The sequence below is a fragment of the Penicillium oxalicum genome, chromosome I, assembly GCF_001723175.1.
Source record: "Penicillium oxalicum strain HP7-1 chromosome I, whole genome shotgun sequence".
Taxonomy (NCBI): Eukaryota; Fungi; Ascomycota; class Eurotiomycetes; order Eurotiales; family Aspergillaceae; genus Penicillium; species Penicillium oxalicum.
The window spans coordinates 3004129-3020794 of record NC_064650.1 but is presented as its reverse complement, the minus strand read 5'-3'; the positions used below and the strand labels follow the sequence as shown (position 1 = coordinate 3020794).

Genomic DNA, 16666 nt, shown 5'->3' with positions numbered 1-16666 from the left:
ATGATGCACAAGGTGGATGGAATAATAACCTTCGTCTTTGGCGCGTCAAGACCCTCAGGCGGGATCATGAATCAGTAAGTCTCGCTGGATATCCAGTCCGAATTCGCGGAATAATAACGAAGAATGCTCAGCAATTTGGCGGATAATCGCCGTGAATACACACATGCATCGAGAGGCTCATAACATCACAACATTTTCTGTCTTGCAGCTTGCCCTTGAGGGTTGTAAGGGGGAGTTTCCATGCTCCCCAAAGGCGTTCTGCAACTCGGGATTGATCCTCGACATTTCGATCATGATTTCGGCCCCGAGCTTTGCAATAAATTGACTGCCTGCCGGTTGAGACAAAAAAGTTGCACCACTGCGAGGTCATGAGCTTTATTTCGTAGGTTGGAAAGGGGGCACATTTACCTATCCATCTCGCTCGCCTTCACGAATTTACCATGACTTTCCGCGCCGACAATGACCGCGGCGTAAATTAAAACCCGTACTCCTTCGCCAACTGGTCGCGCCTTGAGCTTGAAGTACACATATAGAATTAATCGAACCCACAACGGTAGTTGACTGGTGATGTTTGTTGCAACTATTCCCGGGCAAACACAGTTGACGATGACCTGCGAAGGCAACAGTCGCGTTGCGAGAAACTGTACATAAGCAGTTACGACCAACTTGGCATCCTGGTATCGTGTTCCCCGAAATGGAGTTTGGCTGTTGTCAAAATGGCTTATCACTGATTCATCAGGAGCAATAGGATTGGTCTCAAGTGTGTGATCTGCGTGGCTATACGAGCTCACAAAAGTCACTCTTGTGGGTGTACCCCGTAATGCCGCCGTCTGGCGAAGCAGAGGCATCAAGCTGAGGACAATGAGAAAGTGTGTGTAACAGTGCACTAGATTTCAAGAGAGTCAGAACCATGTACTCGTTAGCGGGAGCCCGTAGCCAGTAGCAATGGTCATAGACTAGGAATCTGTACCTTGCATCAGTCGCTCATGTCCACTTTTGCTGATCTGAAACTCAAAACTGTTCGTGCCACCATTGCAGAGGAGAATGTCAAGTTCAGAGTATTTTGCATACACATTTTGCACGAGGTTCATACCAGAGTCATAATCATCTAGTTCCAGAAGAAGACTATGCAATCTGTCCCCGAGGCTCATACCCTCAAGCTGGCAGTCAGCCCGAAGGGTTGCGAGAGCAGCATTCGCTTTCTCCTGTGAGCGAGCCGTGATAATGACACGAGAGGCGCTCAAGTGTAACGCTTGACGCGCGAATTCAAGGCCAAGGCCAGAGGTGGCCCCGGTGATGAGAACTGTCTTTCCTTCCAAGCTGGTCCCCGGAGGTATTGGCATGAATGCTGATACGGACATGCTGAAATGTCTCGGTGGCTCAACCGATCAGTCCAGCAAAGTATTTTCTGAAACTCGTGTGGTTAGTTGGAGACTAAGAAGTAAATGCGGAAAGCGAGAGATACATGTAGTTTTTATTATTTGCTTAAACACAAACACTGACAGCGGGTGGCTCCGCCTGTTATGCCCTCTTTTTTATTTCTTAAAGAACAAAAGAAAAAAAATTACCAAGTCAAAGGGTGCGAAACCGCTCTTTGCGAGGAGATCAGCATTCGCTTGGAACACAGCCGGAAACTTAAACTTTCTAATTAATTCGACTTCCCGTGCTTATTCCTGCCTCGGGCTGATCTCTCTCTTAATTTCGGGAGTAGCATAGGCGTGGAAAATGTAGCCGATTGCATTTGAGGGTTCTTCAGCACAGCATCGTTCGAGTCTCTGCCGAGTGAACACCTGGCAGCTCTTCCGTATCAACCGTAGGCTAGAGTAGTGATGGATCATCTTCCCGTTGCACTGCAGCCCATCGCACCAATAGGCATAGCAAGACACCGAGAAAGCAATGAATCACCCAATACGACAACTAAGGTTACAGCAGACGGTCGGACCTGACCAGCTGACTCGGCGCTGTCTATGACCCCGGGGTTTACATACGTAGGAAGGTACATTTCTCTCACATCCATGAATCAATGTTCGCTGCTCCATTAAGGCTTTGCACAGGTCTCGTACGGGCAGGTGGTTATACGTATTTGTGAGACGATCACCTGCGGTCAACGTTCTGAGTGGAAGGTATCAAGGTCCCTTCCCGACCACCTAGACCCAGTCTGGCAATCAAACAGAATAACAGAGGAGAAGCTGTACGCAGTTGGGCTTTTTCGCGAATGCGAAGCGTGCTCCGGTTGTTTACGCCGCGGAAGTGCGGTTGGACTAGGCAACCGACCGAGTGTGCTCCGACCAGCAAGTTTTTGTCGACTCATGGAACATCAAATCGTCGGTCGGACGACGCGGCTTCTTGAGTCTTTGGACAACCACCTACGAATTGACAGCTCCAGAGATTTAAGCTCATGGCTGATGGGTAAGCTGTGTTCATGAGTGAGATCCGGGGATGGTCATTTTTGCTGGTACGCGTAGATCTTTGTGCTAGGTTTAGGAAGAGGGTTCGACGAAGAGGCTGGGGGGCCAAGCTCCAACCAGTGTCAATTCTGTCCTGCCGTTAGTGTCGAACTAGCGTGGAAGCTCACGGAGTCGGCACTGCACGCTCTTTCGAAAGTTCGCGTTGAGGCATTTTGGGTCATTGTCGAACATGCATCTTTCTTTAGTTCGGATCGGAAGAATATGCCGGGCAAGATCTCTACTATACTGGGCTCGACTGGATTGTGGACTCGACGGCTGACGGTTGAACAACGTGGCGCGGAGGAATGCTGAGGATTACCATTCTTGATTGGGCTCCATGACAATTGAAGAGCGATCCACCGATCGGCGCTCAACGAGGGCAATCGTCAGTCATGTCTCTCGAGGGGGGAAAGCCCCAGTTCTAGGCAGGTGCTAATGAAGCTGCGGGCGCCAAGAAGCAAGTTGCGGTCGACTCAAAAAAAAGCAGGTGGCTGGGAGTTGCCATTCACGATGGCTCCGATGAGCTAAGGTCGCTCCTGCTGCGGTTTCACCGCAGCTCTTGGTCGGCAGGTCGTCGTCATTGTGTTTCTTGTCTATCTGTTTTTCTTCCCATCTTCAAGTTGCATTGCCTTTGCTCCTTGTGCATTCAGTTATCTCTTCAGTTTCATCGACGGGTATCACACATTACCACATATTGCTCCCGATATACTTCTTCCGACTCGGGCTTTGCATCGACACTGCCCACCATGAAGTTCCAGCCTCTGCGTACGACCGCGGGCCTTCTGTGCTCAGCTGTTTTGATCACTGCCCAGACTTACACAGACTGCAACCCTCTGCAGAAAAGTGAGTCGTCAACAATACTAGACAAAGACTGCACGTCATGACAATAGGGCTGCCAGGCTGCAGGCTCCCACAACGTCCGAAACTTGGCTGATCCCGGTGATATTCACATAGCATGCCCCGCGGACACTGCGCTCGGAAAGGCTGGACAAACTTACGATTTCACGGCTGGCTCGTCTGTCGAGTTCGCTGCCTCCGGGGCTGTCACCTACGATAGCACCAATGGAGCTGCCTTCACAGTCACCAAAAAGGGTGATGGGCCCTTGATCCAGTCTGGCTGGTACATCATGTTCGGTAGAGTCGAGTACACGATTAAAGCCGCGCCGGGAACGGGTATTGTCAGCAGCGCTGTCTTGCAGTCCGACGACCTGGACGAGATTGATTGGGAATGGTTGGGCGGCGACAATACTAAGGTGCAGACAAATTACTTCGGCAAAGGCGACACCAGCAGCTACAATCGTGGTGCCTTTCATGCCAACCAAGGGAATCACGACGGATTTCACACCTACTCCGTTGACTGGACAAGCTCCCAGATTGTTTGGGCTATCGATGGTCAAACTGTCCGTGTTCTGACACCTGCGACTGCGGACAGCAACCAATACCCGCAGACTCCGATGATGATCAAGGTTGGTGTCTGGGCTGGTGGTGATCCGGATAATGCGCAAGGAACCATCGGTGCGTTTGATTCTCCCCTGTGGTGGCGTTCTCATCTTGTTGCAGCAGGAGACTCTAACTTGCTTGACTAGACTGGGCTGGCGGAGTGACCGACTACAGCAAGGGTCCCTTCACAATGTATCTCAAATCGATGACCGTGACCGACTACTCAACCGGCAACTCTTACAGCTATGGTGATCACTCAGGCTCATGGGAGTCCATTATTTCCAATGGTGGCCAAGTCAATGGCAATGGCGGCGATGAGCCGACAGTAGCCCAGCCGGCACCCGTGATTACCGCAACGGCAGACAGTGTTCCTATTCCTTGGAGCGGGACCCATCGCGAAACTTCCAGCTTCGTGACCCCTGACGTTTGGCCCTGGGTTGCGACAGGCTCCCCAACGAGCTTTTCCACAAGCCGGTTTCCTCCCGGCTGGCATTCTGGCTCCGGGCACATTCAGCCACCCAGCGGCGGTTCAGCGAGTGAGCATTGCCTTCTACCTACCAGCAGACCGATTATGACCCCGGCTAAACCCGACCAACTTCTCTCACAGTCTATCTCCCGATGTACATCAGCCTCCTCGGCCTCTTCGTCGGTTTCACGTTTCCCTTCTGGGCTTAAAACAGTTTCGACTAACAACGCAACGCGGTGGACACGGCCTACATCACCTGGCTCCACCGACGCTAAACATCATCATTTGGAGCATTCACAGGTGGAAAAGCCCACAAGCATGACCACCTCAGCAGAAACAGCCCATCCACTGCCGAGCTCTGCGCCGTCGACTGGCCGTGGAATCGTCTTTTATCAGGCACCTACGATGGCGGGCGTAGCCTTCACCACCATACTGCTCGGGGCCGCTCTTGTCATGCTGTGATTGGAAATGTTGGTTTGTCTGTGTTCTTTTTCCTTGCTTTTGACGAAGTTCGGATTGTACGACTATTCTTAAATGTTGACGATTGAATGACCTTAGCACAGTTCTTCCGAGAACTTTGCATCCAGCGAATCCTGTCGCTGTGTGCTATATCACTTCTGACTTCCTTTTGTTGTGTTGTTTGATCATGCTCACTCGATAGAAGAACCTTGCATATTGGCGTTTCGAGTTTACCGGGTCTTTATTTCGGCGTTTGTTATCTTTGGCCACTCGTTTCTTGCTGTGACCTCTTGAGGGTGCCATGCCAGTTTTCATTATGTGGTGATGATGACCTGACATCTTCAGAGAGCCCTCGTTATAGAATCCAAATTGCAAAAGGCAATTCCGCGACGGAATTTCATCCCGAGCAACCAAAGGTGTAGATTGTCATGTTTTTGCTTGCCGAGAAAGACGACTCAGATTATGAAATTAGCTTTAGAGGGGTTGATCCTGGTCTCCCATAGGAACTATATTCCGAATCCCCCATCTAGACGAAAGACTGACCTCAGTGATGAGGATGGAAGCACATAAGCAACTACATTGCCGCCAGTAAAAACCCATCTTGAGCAGCAAATGACCCATTGCATTTCATAAACGGGTTTTCTTTCCCCTTCTTTCATCGAAAGGAAGAGCATATGATCTGAAAAGATCAAGTATACCGATCACCTGAACGATGACTGCGCCCACGACATCCGCACGGGTCTTTCTCATCCGTCATGGCGAGACGGATTGGATCTCGGGCGGAAAATTTGCCAGTCGAACCGACATCCCACTCTCTAGAGTGGGTGAAAAGGATATCGAGTTCATTCGCGACCGCATGATCGGTGAAAATGAGGTGATCGACCCGACTGCCATTGCCAAGATGTATGCATCCCTCACGAGAGGCATCGATCTCCTTTTCCAACCCTTGAATACCACAGAGGTGGGGGAAAAGGAAATGAAGCGCCCGCGAAGGAGGATGATCGAGGTGGTTCGTTGACGCTACGCGCAGATACTGTTCCCCGAGAATCAACGCGCGCCGCACTGCCGAGATACTCGGACTCGGCGTCCATCACCACCAGCATTTTTTGAACCGCGAGACGGGCGAAAAATGGAGATCCGAGTCTATCATCCACGGAGAGACCGCCGATCCCTACGTCAATATCACGAAGTGGTTGGAAGAATGGGATTACGGAGACTATGAGGGGATGACCCTACATTCGATTACTGAGAAGCGGATCAAAGACTATGGGAATGGACGATGGGATATCTGGACGGATGGATGTCCGGGGGGAGAGTGAGTACAACAAATGCCCAAATTCCCCGTCGTTTGTCCCTGGATGATGTCGAAATTCTCGTCGCGTAGTACGATGACAGACTTGCTGATACTCTTTTCTCCCCTTCTCCTTTTTTTCGCTGTGGCACCAAGATCTCCACAACAAGTCACTGGACGTCTTGACGAATTGGTTCGCGAGATTCGAGAAGTCATCTCGGGTAATTCGGCCAGTTGGCCGGGTGGCCAGATCATCGCTCATCGTAGCCAGCATGCACAGGATGTCGTCTGTGTGGCACATGGACATATTTTGGCTGCTTTGGCTATCCGGTGGGTTGGATTACCGCTGGATACGGGAATGATGAGATTGATCTTTGAGCCGGGAGGTGTTGGTCTTTTAGTGTACCATCAATCTATTCCCAATGAGGTTGATCATCTTGGATGGACTCCTCGTATGAAACCCTTGGTCAACTGGTCCGCGACTGACTTTGGATGTTACCAAGCTTTGAACACGATAACATCAATCAGCCTGCCATTCTACTGGGAAGAAAACCCGGGCGGCCGGATCAAAAGTCATTCTTCGAAGCCGGGGTCGCATATGCACCTCGCTAAGCTAGTCTATTTCTATTTCTGCAGGAGATGATGGGGCAAGAATGAAGACCTGCTGAAGCTCACTGGAAAGTTTTGAGAGAATTTACTCGGACCAAATCTTTCAACATTCTCGGTGACGGGCTCCGGTTGAAAAAAAAGAACCAAAGGATTAAAATCAAACAAACACTCGTTGGAGTTGGAATTCACTGAATTCAAATTGATCTGCCCATGACAGAAATAGGGCATCTTACTACTAGGTTTGCTTCAATTCATTTACTAGGCAGTTCTGTTTGAAAGGCCTGACTGTCAATCTTTCAACTATATTTGTTGTGTCAATCCAAGAAAAGAGAAAGGCCTTTACCCAGCTTAGAGGAACATGTTATTCAATGCAGATCAGTGGAAGCCCTCGTTCTAGAGAAATCGGGCCCTGCGGTTGGAATTGTTACCCAGCTAGGTAAAAAAAATGTCTCGGACAATGACTCATACGCAACCACCGCAGAGCGTGGATACAACTAATATTGCATATAGGCTATAGGCGCTCACAGTCGCGCCCGGTCACTCCTGAAATTGATTGAATAATTCTATGAGATGTTCCTATAGAAGCGGTTCTTATACTTTTTGACGTGCCGAATTCAGATTGACAAACGTCGATCTTCGAAAACTGAGATTTCTTACATGATAAATCTGCCGAGTGGATGGAAATTTTCTCGACCGAGTGTGTGAATCTCAATTGATATGAGCTCCGGCTTTACAGCACTGGTGATGCACCTACCAAGATTTCGGGCAGTTGGGTACTGTTCCCGGTCATTGTCCCCAACTATCAGCAGCAATTATCATGAGCCATAACGTACATAGGTAAGAGGATTCAATTGTGCTCATTATTGACAAAAATCATTCCAATCGTGAAACCAGATGCGAGCGGAGCTCGTAACTTTGACGGGTATTTTTTTCCCTCTGTGGAAGTATCGATCACGAGAGAAAACGATATGAATGGACAAAACATGCCTGGCTGGAGTGGCGCAGAGGCCTTTTTGAAATATCGAGTGCCTCAAATGACTCCGAAACGTCGCGAGCTCATCCTTCAAGTAAGGCTCCCAGGCCGATAATCGGGTACAAGTTCAAACAGAACTGTCAAGGTTTAGGCGCTGTTGGCGATTCAAATAAAATAATCGCTTCACTCCTAGCCAGGGCGTCTTGACTGAGCTCTCTACCCCTGTGTACAGGAAGACATCATATAGCCATCCGCCAAATGCACAGCCCAGAAAGGGGGCTACCATTGGAACCTTGAAGGACAGGGACTCAGAGTCAGATTTGAGGATATCAGGTGAAGCACTAAGGTTCGAAAACTCACCCAGAAGTAATAATTTCCGGCCGTCCACACCTCATGTCCATACCCCAGCATGTAAGATGTGAGTCTGGGCCCAAAGTCTCGTGCCAGGTTAATCGCGTACCCTGTCTCCCAGCCGAAGCAAGCGCCGATTCCAAAAATCACAAAAAACAGAGCCAGGGGGGTCAGCGGACCTGCTCCTAGATTTCCATCATCCTTGAGTGCGAAGATGAGAAACATCAAGATGGCACTGGCCAGAAACTCGGAGAAGAATTGACCCGTCTTGGTCATGAACTCGGCCGGGTAGGTACAGAAGATACCTGCTGTTGCGGTCGATGAGTAGCCCGGTACTGTGCGGATGGTGGCGCCGCCTTCGAATAGATCGATGGCGGACTTGTAGTTTCCGTAGACAATGGCGGCACCACACATTGCGCCAAGTAATTGCGCAATCACGTAAATGTGAAACTTGCGCCAGGGAAACCCACGGTAGATGCAGTTTGCGAAAGTGACGGCCGGGTTGATGTGGGCTCCGGACTGTCCGCTCACGTATACTCCAAGCATCACTCCTAAGCTGTATGAATGGGCCTGGTTAGCACTGAAGAGAAAAGAACAGGGAATGGTTATTCACTGCGAGGGATGACGAACCCCCATCCCCATGAGATTGATTGGTAGTTTCCCTTCTCCCCGTGGCTGAGTAGAACTTGAGCGACCACTCCATTGCCGAAGAGAATCAATATCATTGTTCCAAAGAACTCGGAGAAGGCATCCCGTCCGCAGGCTCGAATCTTATACCAGAAGACCGATGGCTCTCCAGCAAGCTGTTCTGGTTCGATAGTAGCGTCGTGGACCAATGACTCTGTCTGACTTCCGAGATAGACAGAGGTGCAGTCACTGTTTCTATTGTCTGAAAGACCCATCTCCTTTTGAATGATGGCCATTGTCTGGGGATTGCTCGTAGTAACTGTAGGAGAACCCATCTTGATCGTCACAGCCAACTGTGACTCAAGAAATGAGCTGTTCAAGAAAAAAATAAGAACGCAAAAGAATACAATTTCTTTCTTCTTCGCGAATGAGAATATCAAGAACAACCCAGTCTTCTGTAGGTATTGACTGTGAATGATCCTTGAACTGAGAGATTGAACCGTCCTCGACGGCGCAGTGCGTCAATTTTATATCGATGATTTGCCGACTTCAAGGACAATAGTCAAGACTGTGTCACACATACACTTCCCTGGCTACCCAATAGATATCACACGTCCTGGTACTGGTAAGAAAATTGCGAAAACTCTCCAAGACAGTCCGTGGTCGTGTTATTCTGCCCGTAACTCTGTGACTTTTCAAATCTGCGTGAGCATGGAGTGGATACCGACGTAGTAGATTTCAACAGAAAGCATGGAGGCGCCGCCCAGATCAGAACATCAGCAGCGATGAACGACGAAGTAGTTCGGTCAGCCACGATAGAGCAGGATTCAGCGCGATTCTCTGTTTTTGCGCTCTCTGACAGGTATCACTCGGGCCAGGGGGGAGGGAAATTGGCGTCGTACATTCAAGACATACCATCATGACGGGCATATTTGCTCTTTTTATATCTCTTCTTCCTCCCATGCTTCTTCTCCTAAGTCCTTCTTTTCCATTCTTCCAAAAGGCGGAATTGACAGCCAACAGAACATTTTTTTGTCCTGTACAGAGAACGCCATCACTCCAAGCCGCATCTTCTCATTCACGCCCAATTGACGCAGCGTTTGACTCTGCTGCCGTTTGGTCGGAAAGCGCCGGCCGATTCTCGATTTCTGAGGCCCAGGTAACCAAGAATAGCCAGGTGCAAGTAAGGTCTTGGATTGGTGCTATCAGCACAGTAACGAGCCCCCTTCTTTTTCCCGGGCAGATCCTCAATTGATGACAAGAGACCTGTTCCCACTGGATGGTAGAGGTGGTATTTGCGAGAATGAGCGTCATACTTTGGTGGCGGCGGCAGTAAGACAAAGCCCAGTGTCACAATGAGTTCAGCAACACCACACCCTGGCATGAACTGTCCGAGGATTGGGGAGAGCGGGGGGATGGATGGTTATACAGGAAGGCTTCCATTTCTTCTGTGACTTATCCGAATATTGACCGAGGCTTTGCGGCGAACACGCGGGTCCTATTACAATTTCTAGAAGACTGTTCATGAAATTTTGCAACAACGAAGAGCTTGGAAATTGGGGAAGTAATAACATTCTTTTTGAAGAAAAAGGAAACATCTATTTACCCAACAGTACTTCACCACACTAAATATTGATATTCTATCAAGTCAAAGCTCTGCAATGAGAACATATTTGACCCTGTTTTTCCCCCTAGATTGATTGAGTCATACAAGTACCATTATTCCGCCGTCAAGTTCGTACTCACATGACACCTTGCCATTTGCAACGGGGAGGATGACCCACGCTCCAGTTTGTCGCGCTATCGTGTGACCTCTTCCCCCTCTTCACTTTTTAGTTTTTCCAGGTAGACTACTCCTGTTGGACCAACAGAAGATGAGATACCTTTCTTTGAAGTAAATATAGGCATGGTTTGATGACAAGATCTTCACTACTGTGCTTGACAAGGGTCGGGGAGGGAGGGAGGAAGAGTAGGGCGGAGATGCCCCGAAGCGAAAGTTGTTCGACTTGCATGTAGACTGTACAGTTCCAACTACCGTACCGATCGGCCACTGCTGCATCATTGATCTCACCGACAGATTTAAGCAAGTTGGACTCAGAGCAGGGCTGCTCGGTCCAGTTGCAGATTTGACCGGGATTACAGTTTGGGCTGAGGCGAGGTCGGTGAGAGAGAGGAGTGAGAAAAGGGAGACTATGCGGGCCTGATGTCAAGTCAATTATGATCTTGGATGTTGCGTATAATTGTTTGCTTTGTACTGTTGATGAATCTGCGCCGGGTCCCATTCGACTGTATGGTGGTTGACTCGACAAAACTCGGTCTGATTGGGTGGAAATGTCCCCTGCAATTCTACTGGATTGTTATAGTCGGGGACGAATAGAAGCCTTTCACGGAATGCTGTCTTGCGTCGCGGTAGGTTTCCTGATGAATGGGCCCAAATCATTCATTCCGGAATTTTGTGCATTGATATCTGCAAGAAGGGCTCCAGTAGGTATCGTTCTTTGTGAAGGGTTTGTGGGTGGTGGTAGTCCTACTTGACTGTACTTTGCACAACCATGTGGAAAGTGAGTTGCCTGTCTGTTGAGGCATCTTTCGGGTGTCCCCCGAAAGATCGTCAAAGTGGAGAGACTTTATTCGACTCTCGGAGGTGCTGTATGGCCGATCTCATGTCACTAATCTTTTAGCTTGTCTCTGCCAGCGTTGGATCCACGACATTCTATGCACAGAATACAGGGGGGGATACATATGATGCTACTCGCATCATGCACGACAGAAAGAGAACAATCAGTGCGCTAAACATTTTCGGCAGGTCAGTAGTAATCTGATAATGTACAGGTAGGTAGATACCTACACTCCTGGAGGTCCACCACCTCTCGGAAATGGCGTATTGATTCAGCAAACTTCAACGACCGTGACAAAGTGATTGTAAACCCTTAGCGACAGCCACTCACTGCCTAGTCCACCACAGCCAAAAAAAAAAAAGTCTACTTTCTAGTCTTGGATGCAATCTGCCCTGAACCTCTCGTCTAGCTCCTGGCTGGCTAGACCAGACTGGTAGACCTCTGCGAATAATCCCACCAATCCCAATCCGTGCATGCAAAGACCGGGTCACCCGCAATCCCGTCAGCCTCCTGCTGAAGCTCAAGACCCCGCGCGCGCACACACGCGGGATGGGTTCGTGTCACAGTAGGCTTAAGCGCTGCTATTTAAGCAGAATGGAGAGGATCATGGAGATCTCCATTTTTCCCATGCTGGATAGTGAGCAAGATTGTTCTGGTCTCTCCGGCATCCCACACACTGTCCACACAACGAACAGAGTGGTGGCTCAGCTTTCATCTCAAGTAGACCCGTCAACCTATTTGATTCCATTCTTGCCCAAGTCCAATCGAGCTGAAAGAAACTATGCAGCCCTCCGAGGTTTTTGTGGGAGCGATCGACCAGGGGACCACCAGTACACGGTTCCTGATCATCAATCATGATGGTGAGCCTGTCGCGTCCCATCAGGTTGAATTTAATCAGATCTACCCTTATCCTGGGTATGTATACCTGCAGTACTTTGGATTGAGATGGAGAAAGATCTATTCCTGCAAGCTTGATCGGGAGTAATGTGGATGAAAAGAGAGAAAAACAAAAGGGAGTGAATCCAGGTGAATAGTGCAAGAGGCTAATTGGACTCTGAATAATTTGAAAAAAACTTATAGATGGCATGAGCATGATCCTCTGGAGTTGGTTGACTCTGTGGAAAGCTGCATCGCTGGTGCCGTTCAATCCTTCGAGAACCAAGGCTACTCTCGCACCAGCATTGCCTGTGTCGGCATCACGAATCAGCGAGAAACGACCATAGTCTGGGATCACGAGACGGGCGAGCCTCTCTACAATGCGATCGTCTGGACCGATACCCGCTCGCAGGCCATCGTCGCAGAGCTCAAATCCCGCCCCGGAGCATCTAGCCTCCAGTCCTTCTGTGGTCTACCGCTGTCGACCTATTCTTCGGCAACCAAGCTGCTGTGGATGCTCGAGCATGTACCCAGAGTGCGGGATGCCTTTGATCGCGGTACTTTGGCGTTTGGAACGGTCGATGCCTGGCTGGTATACCGTTTGAATGGCGGTGCCATCGCCAACGTGTTTGTCTCGGATTCGACAAACGCCTCGCGAACCATGTTTGTCAATCTGGAAACGTTGCGGTATGACGATACCCTGTTGGATTTCTTTGGGATCAAGGGAAAGCTTCATCTTCCAAAAATTGTTCCCTCGAGTGATCCGTCGGCGTACGGCAAGATTGCCAGCGGTGCTCTGGCCCAAGTGCCCATCATGGGATGTCTGGGCGATCAGTCCTCTGCTCTGGTAGGTCAGAAGGCATTCTCGCCTGGAATGGCCAAGAATACATATGGCACGGGCTGCTTTTTATTGTACAATGTGGGTGAGAAACCGGTGTTTTCCAAACATGGGCTTTTGACAACCGTCGCGTACGACTTTGGTGGCAAGCCGGTCTATGCGCTGGAAGGAAGCATTGCTGTGGCTGGATCGGGAGTGAAGTTCCTTCAAGAGAATCTTTCCTTCTTCCAGAGCTCCAAAGAAGTGAACGACCTGGCGCTGACGGTGGACGATAATGGCGGCTGTGTATTCGTGACGGCCTTTAGTGGTCTATTTGCGCCTTATTGGATCGACGACGCCAACGGAACCATCTGTAAGTGTAGCGGGATTACTTTGCCATATCACCTGCTTCGTTTGGCTTTGTGCTGATTATTTGCCCTTACTTTTCCCATTTTCTCTACCGCAGTCGGCATCACCCAGTTCACGCAAAAGGGTCACATTGCCCGCGCCACCCTGGAAGCGACCTGCTTCCAAACCAAAGCCATCCTGGACGCCATGGAAAAAGACAGCGGGAGGGCACTCACAGAGCTCGCCGTCGACGGAGGCATGAGCAACTCAGACTTGGCGATGCAGGTAAAGCCCAAAATGTCCCTGGTCCATTCATATCTCGCATGAAATGACCGAAGCTATGAAATCTCACTTCATGGAATCTTACCACTTCATGATTCTCCAGACCCAAGCAGATCTCATCTCCATCCCTGTTTACCGACCCAAAATGCGCGAGACCACTGCTCTTGGCGCTGCCATCGCTGCCGGTCTGGCGGTGGGTATCTGGCGCAATTTCGCCGAGCTCCGTGACATCAACCGTGCCGGTGGCTCAGTCTTTGAGCCTCGGATCACCCGCGAGGAGAGTGCTGCAAAGTTCGAGAAATGGGAGAAAGCCGTGCGAATGAGTCGAGGCTGGGTGTCTTCTGCGAATGATAGTGAATCTCATGGTGAGAGGATCAACGGTCTCGGTCAAAGTACTGTGGTCAATGAGGCTCTACCGATGAATACGACAAACTCGACCACGAAGAACACCTCGCCGGCGCAAAGAGAGCAGCGAGAGACGAGCATTCTCGGCTCAGTCCCGACAGTGTCTGAGCTTGTGACGAAAGGAAGTCTTGGACCGACGGTGAGAGTGACGACGCATTCGGTGATGGATGGTGATCAAGACGGAAATCGGGATTGGGAGATATCACACACCAAGACGCCTTTGATAACGGTCTCGAGTGATCTGGAAGAGGCCGATGAGGAGGATTTGTTTCTGGAGCTGAGGAAGGTGGAAATTTTACAAAAACTCAAGAGATTGAGGAAGATGAAGCTGAGCTACTATTGATGACTCTGTTGTCATCCTGGATGACAGACAGTACTCTTTGAAGAGAGGATATTCTTTTCTCCTTTTTTGCACCCTTTCCTTTTCGTTCAAGATCTACGAAGAAAAAGTCCCCTTGAAATCTTCCTCTGGTATGGGGATGACAGGCTCCGACTCTCCGGAAAAGACACTGCTGACATTACAAGAATCAGGATAACACCTAGAATTTATATATGTTGTTAACCAGGACAATACTCCCTAGTCCTACAACAATTCTGTCACGTGGTTCCTCGTATGCGAGTGAATCGAGTAGAGTGAGTGGTGGTTACCACAGGTCCAAGCATTACGTCAACCCCCTTGATACCTCAACAAACAGGCGAGTCAAGCCTACGTTGCTTTTGCTTTTGGAAGCTGTTCGTTCCAAACATAAATCATCATTCATGCATTGTTGCCTAAGTTACAAAACACATTACATCCGAGAAAACAAAAATTCCTGGAGCAACGTCGAATCAGAGACCGGCTTTCGGGTCCTCGCCTTCTCGAAGAAAGACGCAGTTGAACTCCGCACCAGGGCTAAGAGTCACCTCGAATCGCATCACAGGATCCTTCACACGATCCTCTCCACTGGCAGGCATGGCGATAATCTTCTCATAGACCTGGAGGATCCGAATGATGGTATATCCCATCTCGATGGTGGCAAACTGCTGACCGATACAAATGCGAGGTCCACCGTTGAACGGGATGAACTGCCAGGGCCGCGGTGACCACCCTTCTACCCATCGCTCGGGAATCCACTGGCCAGGGTCAAAGTAGTTCTTTGAGCCAGGCTTGTCATACAGGTCCGGATCACGCTGCATCAGAAGGGTGGAGTAAATCACACGAGAGTTGGCTCGCACCCCAACGGGGGACTGTCCATCGGGTCCGCCCCCGCGAGGAAGTGTGGTATCCTTCAGTGAGAATCGCACATTAAAAGGCACGACGGGATAATAGCGCATTGTTTCGTTGATCACAGCATTGAGGTACTTCATCATCTTGAGGTCCTCGTAGGTCGGTTTCTGAGCGTTGGCGCCAACCCCGAGGCGATCCTTGATCTCAGCGCGCAGCTTGGCGACGACTTCCGGGTGGCGGGCGAGTTCGAATAGACAGAATGCAAGAGTAGAGGCAGTGGTGTCACGGCCTGCGAGGAGAACGGCGACGAGCTGGTCGCGGAGAACCTGGGGATCACGGGTGAAACGCGCAAGGGCATGCAGGAAGGTGTCGCGCTTGGAAAGCTTTTGGTCAAGCTCATCCGGAGACATGCTCAGGACGGTCTGAATATACGGCTGCATGAAGTCGTCCATGATCTTCAGGTTGCGGCGGAATTCAGTGCGCGACATGGCGAAATTGAAGACTCTATGGGGCTTAAAGTCAGTGTGGTCCTGTCTTGTTCTGCGCCACCAGGGCCCGGGGGGGAGGGGAGTAGATAATTCACAACGACTCAAGATACTACCCACCCGAAACGGAAGAGCTCGGCTTGACGTTGTTGTACATATCTAAATGCCTCGGCGAAGCGAGTGGCAGGATTTTCAAGACTGTCGGTTCCCTGGCCCAGCAGGTAGTCGGTCGAGGCGTCAAGGGTGTACCGGAAGAACAGCGAACCCACGTCGACTACGCGACCGCCATGTGAGTTCTTGCCGAGAAGAGGAATGAGCTTCTGCATGTGCTTCTCGAAGATCTCAGTGTCAACAAGTCGCTCTCGCGCAAACATAGGGCGGATGAGTTGGCGAGAACGCGACCACATCTCGCCATCTGTTGCGAAGATACTGTCACCAAGGAACTCCTTCCACTCGCGGTGAAAAGTCTCGCCCTTGCCATAATCGGCGAACTGGCCCGTCAAAACGGCCTTGATATTCTCCGGGTCCTTGGTCAGGACGATGCGCGACGAGATACCAGCGTCCACTTCGGCGGTCTTGCAGTTTTCCCGACCGCCCGCCCTCATGATGGTTTCGTCCCAGAATTTGAGGTCCTCATTCTTGAGGTTAGCCTGGTGGCCTTTGTACATGAAATCAAGAGCTATCGACGTGTTAGCACATCTTGCCCACACCGCATGTTGCTGCTCTTTGATCCCGTCTTTCCTGGTTTCTCCCCCCAGGAACTCTGCAGAGCGTCGAGGCACAACCTACCATATGGAAGATAAAACTTCACTTTCGGAGCACGCGCACCCTGACGGGCGATCTGCGCCGAGGCCTGCAGCTTGCGGAACACACAATAGGCCGTGAACAGGCCTACGGCCCACAGCAGCGCCCGAGTGGGCGACAAATTGCCCACGATTGCTTCGATCATGGCGAGCTCGGTATGG

General features: G+C 50.3%; 6 protein-coding genes across 6 annotated transcripts; 3 read left to right on the top strand and 3 right to left on the bottom strand.

Annotated features, from left to right (window-relative positions):
- Positions 1–177: 177 nt before the first annotated feature.
- POX_a00988 (Short chain dehydrogenase sor7) lies at positions 178–1361 on the bottom strand (the record flags this gene model as incomplete). Its single annotated transcript, XM_050109918.1, has 3 exons — positions 178–358; positions 409–886; positions 971–1361. The coding sequence occupies 3 exons, from the start codon at positions 1359–1361 to the stop codon at positions 178–180; spliced, it is 1050 nt and encodes a 349-aa protein (XP_049973686.1).
- A 1832-nt stretch (positions 1362–3193) lies between these two features.
- POX_a00987 (putative extracellular glycosidase) lies at positions 3194–4815 on the top strand (the record flags this gene model as incomplete). Its single annotated transcript, XM_050109917.1, has 3 exons — positions 3194–3290; positions 3354–3962; positions 4034–4815. 3 exons carry the CDS (start codon positions 3194–3196, stop codon positions 4813–4815), a joined length of 1488 nt encoding a protein of 495 aa, XP_049973685.1.
- A 709-nt stretch (positions 4816–5524) lies between these two features.
- POX_a00986 (uncharacterized protein) lies at positions 5525–6131 on the top strand (the record flags this gene model as incomplete). The annotated part of the gene is made up of 2 exons (XM_050109916.1): positions 5525–5715; positions 5843–6131. The coding sequence occupies 2 exons, from the start codon at positions 5525–5527 to the stop codon at positions 6129–6131; spliced, it is 480 nt and encodes a 159-aa protein (XP_049973684.1).
- Positions 6132–7812: 1681 nt separating this feature from the next.
- POX_a00985 (Aquaporin-3) lies at positions 7813–8998 on the bottom strand (the record flags this gene model as incomplete). Its single annotated transcript, XM_050109915.1, has 3 exons — positions 7813–7977; positions 8046–8592; positions 8667–8998. The coding sequence occupies 3 exons, from the start codon at positions 8996–8998 to the stop codon at positions 7813–7815; spliced, it is 1044 nt and encodes a 347-aa protein (XP_049973683.1).
- A 3064-nt stretch (positions 8999–12062) lies between these two features.
- On the top strand, positions 12063–14352 carry POX_a00984 (Glycerol kinase; the record flags this gene model as incomplete). The annotated part of the gene is made up of 4 exons (XM_050109914.1): positions 12063–12196; positions 12362–13347; positions 13441–13607; positions 13708–14352. 4 exons carry the CDS (start codon positions 12063–12065, stop codon positions 14350–14352), a joined length of 1932 nt encoding a protein of 643 aa, XP_049973682.1.
- Positions 14353–14837: 485 nt separating this feature from the next.
- Positions 14838–16650, bottom strand: POX_a00983 (Cytochrome; the record flags this gene model as incomplete). Its single annotated transcript, XM_050109913.1, has 3 exons — positions 14838–15720; positions 15822–16380; positions 16491–16650. The coding sequence occupies 3 exons, from the start codon at positions 16648–16650 to the stop codon at positions 14838–14840; spliced, it is 1602 nt and encodes a 533-aa protein (XP_049973681.1).
- Positions 16651–16666: the final 16 nt, after the last annotated feature.